Source organism: Crocodylus siamensis, chromosome 4, assembly GCF_052110815.1.
Source record: "Crocodylus siamensis isolate JL-2025a chromosome 4, ASM5211081v1, whole genome shotgun sequence".
Lineage (NCBI taxonomy): Eukaryota > Metazoa > Chordata > Crocodylia > Crocodylidae > Crocodylus > Crocodylus siamensis.
In genome coordinates this window covers 238,801,655-238,815,263 of record NC_143398.1, presented here as the reverse complement: position 1 = coordinate 238,815,263, position 13,609 = coordinate 238,801,655, and the positions used below count along the sequence as shown (strand labels likewise).

The window sequence follows — 13,609 nt, the reverse complement described above, 5'->3', positions numbered from 1 at the left end:
CTAACAGCACAGCAGAGAGACCTAATTAACCTCGTGCTCAATCAGCTGCACAGTTGCACCAGGAAAGTTATCGCCTCCCTCACTTCTTGTGTGTGGAATAAATTGCAACTACCTGATGGACTCACGCTGCCATTCTGCGTCCAGGCATCAACTAAAACGAATCCCTCTAGTACCAACAATACCCCCGCCCAATGCAAAATACAGAGCGCCATACCCAACACAGAAACCCCAAAAAGGTGGAAGTCAGCCTTTCTTTTTAAACCGGGGGTGTCAAACATACTGTCTGCAGGCTGCATCTGGCCCATGGTGCAGCCCGAGGGTCTGCGAGCTGACCCACAGTCAGCCTACAGGGAGCACCAGATGGCCCCGCGCGCTGCATGTGGTGCCTGCTCCAGTTCACATGGGCGCCATGCTGCATCTAGTGGCATGTCCTGGAGCAGCCACCACATGCAGCATGCACTCAGGGGGAGGGGGGCAGAGCAGGATCATGCTGCACGCAGAGTCCACTCCAGCCCTTCCAGGACCCAGGCTGCATGCAGGGCCAGTCTGTAGGTCTGATCCTACCCAAGTTTAATACCCCTGTCTTAATCCAAAACCCAGACTCCAGAACTATATCTGCCTATTCAGCCCCATACAGATGTGTTCCAAGGGGTGTAGCATCCCAGATTTGTTCACCTGGGCCTCAGCCAACATCATATATGCCATCACCTGTTTACAAGGCCCATCTGCTGCCTACATCACACAGATCACTACATGCAAGAATGAACAAACGCTGATCTGACATCAGCTGCAGAAAGGCACAGAGCCAGTGTCAGAAAACCTGAGCCTCCCTGAACACTGCCTTGCTGACCTCAGGACTGTTGTTCTCAGGCAACAAAATTGAATGGGAAATTGCCAAAGAAGAAATAATCTGCAGGCTGGATTATATTAAGTGTGATTTCAACAGGGACCACAGATTCTTATCCTAGTACCTGGATGAGGCTCTGTGACCCCGCTGTCCCTATGGACTGTTTGCTTGCCTGCTTGTCTCCCCACTTCTCCCTCCCCATCTTCTGTATTCAAAATCACCCCCTCCACTTTATGCGCTGCTCTATGCTGTCCTTTCACAACATCTGACAAAGCGAACTCAAGCTCACGTGACCCTGTGCTCTATATGTTTCTTATTTAGTTAGTCTATAAGGTACATTTCTATTCCGCCTTCCACTGTTGCAAGCCAAGCAGATAATTTGGTCAGGGAAGGAGGTCTCAACTAAAACCAGCAGTGGCAGCCACTTTTAGAAAGAGCTCCTCTTAAGAGACCTTGGGAAGTCAAGGCAAAAAGCAGCAAACAAAGCAGACTTCCCAGGGTCACGGAGACACAGAAGAATCCCACGTGCATTACAAACACATCATTAATTCAGGACAGTACCATACAACAAAAATAGGAAGAGCCTTTGAATGAAACCAGAGAAGCTAGTACTGCTGTCAGCCTGGGCAAACATCAGCCCATCCAAGCCAACGCATGGGAAATCTCTCTGCCGGTTCGAATCAAATCAAGAACGAGCCAGACCCAAAGGCCACAAACCAGGTTTGCTTGAGCTGGCGCTGCAGTGCTGCAAAGGCTGCTGGTCTGGAGGGAGCCCGGTGCTGCGGCAGCTCTGGCTCTCACTGGCTGGTGTTGTGATGGAGCACGGCTGCTCCCTGCCACCGCCGTATAAATGTCACAGCGCTGCGCTGCGTTCCCAGCGCTTTGTCGCCGCGGCCAGCAGCCCTTGCTAGGCTGGCTCGCACTGGAGCGTTCCTCGCAGAGCGCTGCACACAGTCGTGGCATCCAGAGATGTGCCAAACCTTAGTTTAAAATGGATACACATAAAAGTTTAATACACCTCTTTGGGCACCATATCCTGGTTCAGAGGGACCCGCCTGCCCATTCAGACTCTCTTCTGTAGCTTGCAAACTTCAACATCAACTAACAAAAGGATGATTGGCCTCCAAATAGTCCCAACAAGTGCAGTCAAAGAGAACAGATAGGTTTTGACTGAGGTTCCCTCAACGTGGTCGCAAACCTTAGGGAAAGTTTCAGCCAGCTAGCTTGAGCTTTGAGTATTAACATAGTCTGAGCCTTTTGGGGCTCACTGGGAACAGTCTATTTTAAATGAAACCCCAAATCTAATTTTTATATATATATAGCAAGGTGAAAGTATCATTCTGCTGAGTCTTTTAGACTGCTGCTGCCTGAACTGATATAGTAGAAAGGGATGAAAAAGCAGCAGATAATCTGCCTGACCTTCCAGCACCCGATTATCTCTTCTCTAGGAAAACAAGGCCAAAGTACTACTTCATTCTAGCTTGTCAGGAGCAGAGTTGGACCCGAGCCACGGAGACTGGATCTGAACGGCGATAATGTTCCCGAGTTTCCAAAAGGGAGAATCCGCGGAACATCAAACACAACTGACTGATCATAACAGCAGAATTCAAGGCCCAAATATATTAAGACAAAACCATGAATACGCAAACAATGCCTTCTCAACAGAGATGACAGTTTTAGCAGGCAAGGCCAAGAACAATTAAGATTTTTTTTTTTTTTTTTTATAATCATTATTCTTTCCTTACCAAGCATCAAAGAAAAGATTGCTGAATGCTGAAAGCTTCATGTGCTCATCTGAGCAAGGCTGATAAAGCCATATATGTTTATGCTTTTATTTCCCTTCAAGGCATATTTCCTTGATGATACTCTGCGTCTGATTATCTGCCTACGAAAACATGCACATGCAGCAGGGGACAGTACATGGCCAGCTCTGCAGGAAGTCTGGGGAGAGGCATCTCGGGGTCAGTGTTTGGGGAAATTCATCCTTTTAATGTCAAAAGATGGGCCTGTAAGGGATATAATGGACGTGTTGATCTACAGGAGGAGTGGGTGATTACGTCTAACTATGCTAACGGGATGCCAGCCTTAGCACATGTTTGCAGTTCACTCTGTCTTATCAAAGAAGAGGGGTTTCTTTACATATCCCTTAGCAGTGCAGTACATAAATGCACCTGCCTATCCAAAATGAGGTGGAAAGTGTGGCTAACAAAATACAAGGACGTTCTACGTTAACTTAAGAAACAGGCTGGCTAAGCTCACTGGATGAACAAAGTGTTATGCAGACAAATCTTATTACTCACCTTTACGCAGGAATAAATGACCGAAACAAACACCACTGTGGTCAGGATCAAAAAACAGGTCAGGTAAAAACCCAGCATAAATGCAGAGCTGAAACCAGAAAAGGAGATTTAAACAAACAAAAAAATGACACCAAATCGAACAGTTACAGCTTTGTTCTGGGCTCCGTGATGCTTGCGCAAAGTATGACACATCAAGGAGCTTTCTGCTTGGGATGGCGAGAGGGGGTAGGAGATGCCTCGAATACTGACAGACTTCCTGTTCCCTTCTAAATTACGCATGCCGGCTGCCGACCAGAGAACGCTGCATGTCTCACAGGCACTGCCATCCTGCTGGGGTGACAGCAGAGAGACTGAGAAATACTTTATGTGCTAGAAGAGATGATGGAATAATTTGTTATAGTGGGCCAGTCCCCAAGCTGGCAGCGGATAAGAGGCTCGAGGAAGGAAAGCTTGCTGGGCTTGAGAATTTAGCCATCTGCAGCCAAGCACATAAGAAATCTGCAGGGGAGACGACATCATGCAGGTCACATTCGTGGGCCCCACCCCAGCCCCGCATTCACCTTGTTCATGAAGGGCTCAAAACTGGTGCCTGACTAATGAGGGAAAATGCAGAGAAAGCGCCCGCTTCCAACAAGGTTACTGAGATGTTCAGACCTTGTTTGATTCACATGTAGAGCATCTGCTCTGCATTTCTTGTTGTGTCCTGCTAGCTCAGACGAGGAATAGGACAGCGGCTACCATGCCACAAGGATAATTCCTCAAAAAAGGAGCCTCAGCGATATGCAGCACTTCCCCTCTTCATTTTGCTACCCCATTCCACATAAACCTATTCCCACACAATTTTGTTGCCCTGATTGGTGATCTGTTTTGATCACGCGATTATCCGATAACGTGTTCATGGTTACTAGACTCGGCATGAAAGGACAGACCCCCTCTGGAACCTCTGCCTTGTTCCTAAGTCAGAGGAGGTAATCTTACACGGTGACATTAAGGCTAGCTGCGCTGGATCCAGCTGGTGTCCATGTTCTCTCATGACTACAGAGCTAATTGTACTTGCTAATTTGCTGTTTGAGCTGCCAGAGCATTCATTAAGGCTATTCCTCTTTATTATCACAAGTTATCACTGCCATTTTGTCTCCAGTTGCAAATACAAATTCCACATTGCGTCACTGGTGAATGCGTTTGTTGGTGACACCCAGGTGCACATGGCAACAGCTGCTCGTTAAGCGCTGTCTTCAGTAAAGACAACTATTATACAATTAAAATATTAAGGCAAAAAGAATTAAAGTGCTTGTGCTTTGGGTTCTAATTTTGGGATGAATTTGATAGTTAGCTGACTAAAGCTAACCTTCTCTACAAAGCTTGGCCAGTGGATTTCAATACTGACCTTCAGCGTCTCTGTGATGCTTCTCATCCTTAGATGACACAGTCCACATTTTTACTATGTGGACAAATGACCCCTACAAACTCGATTCTAGGAGGGCAGACAAGTTCAGTAACGCCTGTGACCCAATTTACATATGAGCTTGAGTCTCCAGAGGCAGAAAGCTGTTGTACTAATCCAACACAACCTCCACTTTATAAGTCAGCTAGTATTCATGCACAGAGAATGATATTGGTCATTTATTGATCTAGGGAAGTGACGTCCTCGTAAGGGTACCAGCAACTGGCACGCTATATTTTTTCCTGACACCCTTAGGATACCCCTCCTTTATATTGGAGATATGGAGAGAAAGCACAGAGTGGAAATGCCTCAAAAGCACCTGCCTCCTAAGAGACTTGGGCACTTTAAAGCCTAAAATTGCATGGATGTTATCATACACACAGGCGTTGGCACTCAAGAAGGGCACACAGGGTTGTGTGTGCACAAATCTACAGCCCAGAGTTTGAAGTATAAATCAGGCCAGTAGGATGTGTCACACCAAGATACACTAATTGCTTATGAAATCCAATTTCCTGACTCTAGCTATTTCTGGGGAAAATAAAGTCCCCAGGATGCCATGTGCTGCTGAGATGTGCAAAAAAACCCAGGAGTTTCCCAAAAAATACAGAAAAACAGTAATAATATATTTTTGCCTATAATAGAGAAGATCAGCAAATATACACCACTGGCATTAACGTCACCGTGAACCTGCTCCGATTTCCATGCCTACCACAGAAGAAAGGCACTCGGCCATTATAATTGTCAAGGATCTAGAAGTTGTCAGCTTGTTTTATTTAAATGCTTAACTGGCTTTAATTAAATAGCCTGGTGGTTGCTTAGTGTGTCTGATGGGTGACTTGAAGCCTTTTAGAGGACCTCTCTCACAAAGATGCAAACTCAGGGCAGCAATGTCAGGTCAAATGATCTAAAGTCTAAGTGTGTGGAAGGCAAACCTACAGAGAGTTTCAGCAATTGCTAAACAAGTGCTGGGATTGACCTAATTTCAATTTTGAGCTCTGTTGGCTTCTCTTCCGATCGCCCCAAGCGAATCTGTCGTTTCCTAAACTATTTCTGTGGCTGCTGTTTTGCTGAATCTACCATTCCTTGAGCAACGGCAATCATTCTTTCGCCTGGGAGAAAGAATGACCTCAAACATCATATCACATATTGTTTCTGTGTCCTACTGACTATGCAACCTGATGGGCACAACCCACAGCCTCTTTTCTAGGAAGGAGGGTGGTGTGAGCAAAACAGAAAGCAGTCATGTGGACACACGCTGTTCTTGTGTCTTCCTGAAAGGAGAATTGTTGCCTTCTTAAAATGGATGAAGATAAACTTGGAGCGTTTGTCAAACTTCCATTATAATGTCCTCAAGATTAAAAGTGAGGGGTTCCAAACTTACCTAGGAGCACTGCCTATTTCTGGGTACACAGTTAATATCATTGTTATTGAACCAGATCTTTGGAAAAATACATGTGTACTTTAATTAAAATGAGTGTTTTATAAAGGGTTGTTTTTTTGAACAAGCCCCATGGGATAGATGGGGCTTTTACAGGTCTCAGCAAAGGAGAATGAGTAAGCTGCACTGGTCCAGAAGATGCTGTGCCACAGATGACCCTCTTCCAGTTGACTAAAAGAAGGACAGGAGGGGAACTGTGCTTTCCAGTGGTACTAAATTACCACAGCTCTTAAAAATACAGAGGGTAATTACCTCTTGGGGCCCACACAATGTTACCTTCTGCCTTTCCCGTCTCATAGCTTGCCAGTACCCAGAGACTCAGGGTAGAAATAGGTATTGTCTTTCACCACCTTTGCATTGCCATCACATTTTTTATGGCAGTACAAAGTGAAAGCAAATAGATGTCCATGCCCTTTGTCGTGCCACAATGTGGTTGCAGCAAAGGTAGTAATTTGTGATGTTTTATTAGAACAAATGTCTGTTTGCTTTACATTGCGAGAGCACATGCAGCCAAGAGCTGCCCTCATTCTCCAAATGCCCCCAGCCGGTGCTCACTAGGCTTGAGGAGCTTAGTCCCGTGTCCCCTGGGAATTCATGCACAGGATCAGGCCCATCAAGCCTGGGGAGTGCTTGCCCTGTTTACCTGCTTCCAGAGATATACCCCAGAGATTGCCAGGGGTGTCCTGAAGCAGGGAAGACAACGCTTCTTCTCCTGCAAGATCAACGGGTGGGACAACAGGCTTACCTAATGAAGCAGATCAGCTGTGCTGGGACACATCCTGGACACAGCTGATCTGCTTCATCTGGCAATGTCAATTTGTAGTCTAAGTATCATGTTTTGCACCTGACACCAAGATCCAAGCAGAATGAACAAGAAGCTGTGATGGACTGCTTCCTCCCCTACTCGGTTATGGTGAACGATGGCCCAAGCTTGCCTGCATTCTGAAAAGCCGGCTGCCTCAATACGCAGCTGTTCCCATTTTAGCGATTTTCTTTTTTCTGCCGAATTATAAATGCACTAAACCAAGTTTCTCAATCCAGAGGTAAACATTCAGAGAAGTCATGCTGGCAAAACAAAACCCCTTGTGTGCCAAAGCCAAGGTTAACATGCTATAGCCAGAAATGAATGCACTCAACAAGCATTTCATATCACTTAAGTAGGAATTATTTAGAGAGTTTGCCTCCCTCTGGTACACTGCAGCCTTGAGGAAAGAAAAAAACAAATGCCAGAGTACAGAAATAGCAAGGAAAGATCTACTCACTGTGGCACGATTGTGATCTGAACAAAGCAGATGAAGAGGAAGACTAAGGAGGCACAAGCCACATAGGCTCCGAATCTGTCATCCACCTGCTTGGAATACTGTTAGGAGAAGAACAGGTTTTAATAAGCATAGCGAAGACTTAGCACCAGCCTGCTCCTCCCCCAAACAAATACCCGACTCAGTGCCCCCCACAGAGCTACCAACTGGTATTGGAGATGGGCAAAAATTTCCCTTCTTTCCTAGCAAGTCTGTGCAGCAACACAAGCCCCGAGGGTGCTTGGAGGAGCCCAAGCAGATCGAAGCATGATTTATATTCTGCCCCTTCCAGGGTACATATGAAAATAAGACTGAGAACACTGGTCCAGATTCAACTCTTTTTCCATCATTGATTTCCTCCCATGGGATAAATACACTGCTAGCGAGTCCTGTGAGAAAAATTGGACTTGTGTTATCCAAATTGTGTGCACACTGCTAGTCCTAAAGCACATGCAAGGACATGGCTGCACTGTTTTGATGACTGCACAGCTACTGAAGGCACCTGATCTCCAACTACAGCTCTTAAACCAAGGAAACACTCAGGCCCTTTAAACAGGTGAACTGCTAATTTCCCTTAAGTTATAAAATGAAAGGGGGAGGGGAAACCGCCTCTTCATTTTTAATTCAAGCCTAATCTGACACGCTTAGAATTTAAAGCATACTGTAATTACTGCAAAGGCTTCCTGCTTTTTAACCAGGGTGTTCGTTTCATCCGCTTTCTATGTTACCCACATTATTTCTAGGCATAGTAATAGAACAGGCAAGCTCAACCTAACCTGACCAACGCTAGATTTATAGATCTGGCTTCTTCCATTAAAAATGTGCCTTGCCCTTTTATCACCAGAGGCAGGGTTTACGCTCAAGATAGCCCCAGTTGCCCCAGAAACCACAATATTTAAGATAAAAAAGGCAGAGCTGAATTTTTCCCTAGGAAGGATAAAACCGTACTTCCTCATACAGTTCCCATCATTGGGATATCTAGGGGTCAGATTCTATTGCACCTATTGGGCATACAAGTGGGCCCCAAAATCCAGTCTTGTGGTACACTTGAGACCAAGTCACAAAAAAGCAGGGAGGAGGGCAATAGCTTGACTTTGTTCTGTTTTAACCATTTTAAGGCATTTGAGCAGGGTGGAATAGAATCACCTCTGGTTGCCCAAGTCCACTTACGTGGTTAACAGGTGGAATAGAGTTGGCTTCAAATTTGGAATGAGCTCCTGCACAGCCCCCAATGACACAATGCCACTTATCCTACAGATGAGACAACTGAAAGGGCAAAGAGGTTTGCCTCTGATGGTACCGGCTGTCTGGGACACTCAGGAAACAAACACAGATCTTTTGAGTCACAGCCCCATGCCTTAGCCACAAGATCATCCTTCCTCTCCTAAAATGGTAGGCAAGAATGATGAAGAGCTGGATACAGCCAGGGGCAGATGAAGGTGGGGTGCAGTTGTACCCCGCTCCTGTGTATAGTCCAGTGATGTTTCCATCCCCCAGGCCAGCGTGAGACACCCAAGAGGGAAGGAAGGAGGGACCAGCCACTGCTGCTGCCACTGTCCCTGCCCGAGCCCAGCTCCTGTCCAGTTGCTCCCCATGGCTGGCTCCCTGGAAAAGTGGTGCAGGAAGGAGAGGACCTGCTCACTACCACCACCACCTTCTCTGGCCGACTTGGGGGCAGGGGGAGGCCCAGGATTGCTCCTGCCTCACTGCAGCTGGGGACTGTGAGGAGAGGCAACATGGGATGCTAGGCTCAGCTAGAGACAGCAACAGTGGTGGCAGGGAGGTCCGCCCTCCCTGTGCCTGTTCCCTGCCCCCTCCTCTTCCCCTGTAACCTCACAGGTCTGAAGGCTCCAGGTGCACTTGGCCTCATCCCCCCTAATCCCCATAGTAAAGATGCACCCACCTTTTTAAAGTACTGGATCTGCCTGTGAGCAGGGCTACACAGTGCCAGGTGGCACCAGGCAGAGATAACTGACCTGGGTCTGTATGTGCTAGGTCCTGAACTGGGAACAATATAATTACATGGGTCCAGAGCACATAGCTCTGCTGGGAAGCTTCATACACAGACCCCTTGAGTGTTATCTTGGACAGGCCTTGCAAAACTCAGAAGAGCATTCTGGTTTCATTCTGCACTTCAACCTTTCTGTAAAAACAGACCCTTTTAGTGAGAGAAAAAGAGAAATGGCCTGGCATGCATTTCTACCATGCATCTCCTTCAGCTGATCCCTGCTGCTTTACAGGAAACTCAGCAGAAGTTAAGATTTCTTTAGAGTTAATGTGATGGGCACATAAGAGTCCTACCATCAGAAACTTAATTTAAAGCCAGGAAGTTAAGTTTGATCTTAAAAAGAACAATAAGAGAAGTGGCAGTCACTTTGTGGTCTCTTGCAGTAGTACTTGCAGGACATTACCTTCTTCTCTAAGTCAGGCTCCCTGAACGTTAGGAGGAATTTGCGCACGTGCTCAGAGCGTAACCGATCAATACTTCTGGCATCAATTGCACGGCCCAGAAACTCATCCACCTCATCTTCGGGGTTCATACTTTCCTGGGTATTCCTAAGCAAGTCACAAACATGGAAAAGGGTGAGAACTTGATGTTTTCCCCACCAGTGTGATCCAAACAATTATTTCACTCTATGCTCTTTACTTCTTAGTATCTCAGCTAGACATAAACTGACAATTTGGCGCTATTCATCTAATGATCTGGAACTGTTTGCATCCCCATCAGTCAGGATATTTAATCTAGTGTCCTTCCTTCAGACCACCTCCAACATCAAGTTGTTAGCTCCCCCATGCATCAGCCTCCAAAACCAAACTAGGTTTTCCTTCCCTTATTCTTCCACTTAATTCTCTCCTATAACTCAGTACTGTTGTTTGTAATTTGCTGAGCTTTCCAAAATTACTCTATACCCTTTTCTTTATTGAATTTTTTTGTTGCACTTTCAAAATTTGGAAAAAATCTCCAGTTTTGATCTTCCGAACTGGTTTCAGTAACAATTAAAGATAATAGGCCCAATTCCCCTCTGTGTTATTTCAGAGCTGTGCTCAAAATAAATACATAACAACTTTTACTAATCTCTTTCTACCTTTAAGGTAGGAAAAATTATAAAATACAAGGCAATGTAGGAGTAAAACCTCATTTCCAAAGACATAAAGGAAGATCTTCAAACAGCTAGTGGATTTTTGATACCATAATTTTTTGAGGCCCAACTAGAGTCTTCTTAAATGGACATCAATTTCAATTAGTGCTAAAAACCAACAAAAGTGCTATAAGCCCAACCCTCTTAATAGGGTCTCAAATTAAGCATCCAAAAATCACAATTTATTTTAAAATCAGTGTCACGTGACTTCTTTCTGGTCTGTATTTAACTAATAAATGGCAGAAATTGAAAGCTAAAGCTGAAATGTGGAATTGTTATTCTGCTTTATTTCCATCATGCCCAACTACATGTACTTCATAGTAGATCATAAGACAATATGATCCCCATCTTCAAGCGTGATCCCAATCAATATAAGGCAACGCCACAGTGATGCCACAACCCACATTATGGGAAATCAGCCATTGTTCAAGGACCTCCAAGAACAAAATAAAGCACAGTGGGAAACACGAAAAGTGCTGTTGCAGACAGAATTATATGGAAAATGATACCCATTTAAGGAGGCTCTTGTTGGGCCTCGAAACATTATCGTACCAAAAATCCACTAGCTGTTCGAAGAGCTATATAACAGGATCATGCACACAACCAACATCAGTTGTAACATGCCTATCACTGAAAGGCCTTTATAGGCATGAGTGTTGCACACACAAGCTACTCAGATTTTTAAGGCTGGCCAAAATGGGAACAATATCACTGTTCTTAAAAATAATAATAATAATAATGCTCCTAATGACTTGTATTGAAAGATGTTTCACTAGCTTTTAGTTTTTTTGGACCTGGTTTTCAGAAGTGTTAAGCACCCACAACTTCTGTTTCACTCAGTGGGACCTGTATACATCTGACCAAGAAAAGAAAAAAAATCAGGTTTTACTGCAGTATGACACACTGCTGGTCATACAACTCCAGCCAAAGGAAGCGATACCAATATATACTAGCTACATATATTAGAAGAGCAAAACATTACGTTTGAATAAGTGTATGGGAGCAGAGTAGGGCTGCTTTATTTTTTGGCTGCTGAGGTTACTCCATCAACATATATTCCACTTCTGAAACAAAATTTAGTTTTCCCCTCGGAGGAAAGGAAATTTAATTTACTTCTAGATGTTTGTTTTAAAGAAACCACATCTGCTCAAATATACAAAAAGCCATTGCTTATTTTCATCCAGGCCTCATAATCCCGTCCTCCAGACTCATTAAATGAGCAAGGAAATTGCTAGTTTTCGTATTTATAGAATGCGATCCAAGTTCCTGCTGGTTATTTATACATTTGGACCATTTAAATTTAGCCGTTTTATATCACACAGGGGATAAGTAAAATCCTTCTCCAAGAACCCCAGGTAAAGACATCATCGTCGTCTCTGTGAGCTTCAGCTGGAGTCATAGTTTCGGTACAACAGCACAGCATGGGAGGAAATGGAGGAACTCTCTGCAGCTCTTGACCACAGCTGGCTGTTTTAGGATCAGCGAGCGGGTCGTTCCACCTCTAACGAGAGTGTGTTTACACTGTAGTCACTGCTGCGTCTGCAGCTCGTGCAGACATACTTATAGCTGGCTTAGGTACTGAATGAAGTCCATTCTCAGTAGCGTGGAGCTCAGCTCAGCACCGGATACTCACCTAGGCATTTGTCCAGTTCACGGATTGTTTCTGAAGCCTGTGCCGAGTTCCACGCTGCTGCAATTACATTGCTGGCAGTATGTAAGCAAGCTAATTTAAAGCAAGATCCAGTCTGTCCATAGTAATCCCTTACTCTGAAGACAGCTTCTCCTGGAATTCATGTTTATTTTTCTGACTTTCCTAAACATTTAGTTGCATCAAATGCTTAAACTCAGAGTTCCTTGTGGGGTTTACCCCTCCTGTTCCTGTTCTCTGGACCGCGGCCCTGCAAGAAGCACTGTTGGGGCAGTTCCATGATCTGGTGGGACAGGGTATAAACCTGTTTATATTCTGGTACAGGAAGAGTCACCAGATATGCACAAGCACAGCCTTCCTGGACCTTCCTGAACCACCTGTCACCTCCCAGTTTGGTTTTAAAATTTACTTTTATATTCAAGACTATCAGAATCACAATGCTCACAAGCACAGTAGTATTTTTTAAATTTAGTGGAAAAGAAAGCTTGGATCCTTCTGAAAGAAACTTTGTGAAAAAAAAAATTCCAGAAAATGGGTTCAAAATTGTGCCTCTTCCCCCTGATTCAAGGCAGAAAAATTCTGAAACTCAAAGTTTTTCCACCAGACAGAAAATGCATTTTCCACCCATATCTAGCAAAAAGCTCGTTACAGCTAATATGATCTCAGGCAGTAGTCCTCAGAGACTATAAAACCAAAACAAGCAAAGGGATTTTAAGTCAGAACACTAAATTGGAATAAAAAGAAAGACCATACTTGTTTGAGGGCAAAGTTCACAGTCAAAAACCCATCCTTCAAAAATCTTTAAAGGCATTATACACTGGCACATGAACCTGTGTGAACTGGAAAATTTTGAATAAATCTCTCAGCTGAATGACATGCCAGATGAACGTGACAACAGTGCTCTTTTCTTGCAAATTTATTGACACTACATTCTCGTTACTACATTCTTCCAGTAATGGTTCAACATCATTAAACATCTTTTATATGTAAATTTTGTTCTTGGTACATGTTCAGAAACAACAGCAGCAGCACAGGAATCTTTGGGGACAGGGCAGAGAAAACATTTCTATTACAGACTTAGTAGAATTGCAGAGACTAAATAAATGTTTTGTTGGCAGGGTTGGTCCTTAGTTCATATGAGCCAACATTGTCAGAAATGGCCTGTGATTTTTGATTGCGATGTTTGCGGCTGTTCAACTTGGAGGCACCATAAAAAGGTCTGGTTTTCAGAAATGGGATTCTCCTCTGTTCCCCTTACTTTTGCTCAAGAGGGGAAGAATTGAAAATCAGGCTCCACTGGCAAAGATTTTGACCTCGATCCTGTGGACTGTGCCAAAGGTGACCTGCAATATTCTCAGGGCTGAAGAAATCTGAACCATGGCCTAGGAGGGTCAGTGCAAAACTCAGAACCCGAACCCCATGGCTCTAAAATTAACTGACAACATCCCTTTGGGCAATGTCTCTGCCTCAGATCCTCTGCTTGTAAAAAGGGTC

The 13,609-nt window shown here is 44.5% G+C and overlaps 1 protein-coding gene across 4 annotated transcripts in view; it reads right to left on the bottom strand.

Annotated features, from left to right (window-relative positions):
• Nucleotides 1-13,609, bottom strand: part of ADCY5 (adenylate cyclase 5) — a 317,188-nt gene that overhangs the window by 22,500 nt on the left and 281,079 nt on the right. For all 4 annotated transcript variants that reach the window (XM_090045991.1, XM_090045993.1, XM_090045992.1 and 1 more), the window contains exons 10-12: nt 9,739-9,883; nt 7,292-7,389; nt 3,148-3,235 (exon numbers count right to left, since the gene is read on the bottom strand). In XM_090045991.1, coding sequence (XP_089902117.1) covers nt 3,148-3,235; nt 7,292-7,389; nt 9,739-9,883 — 331 coding nt within the window. The remainder of the gene's footprint in view (nt 1-3,147; nt 3,236-7,291; nt 7,390-9,738; nt 9,884-13,609) is intronic.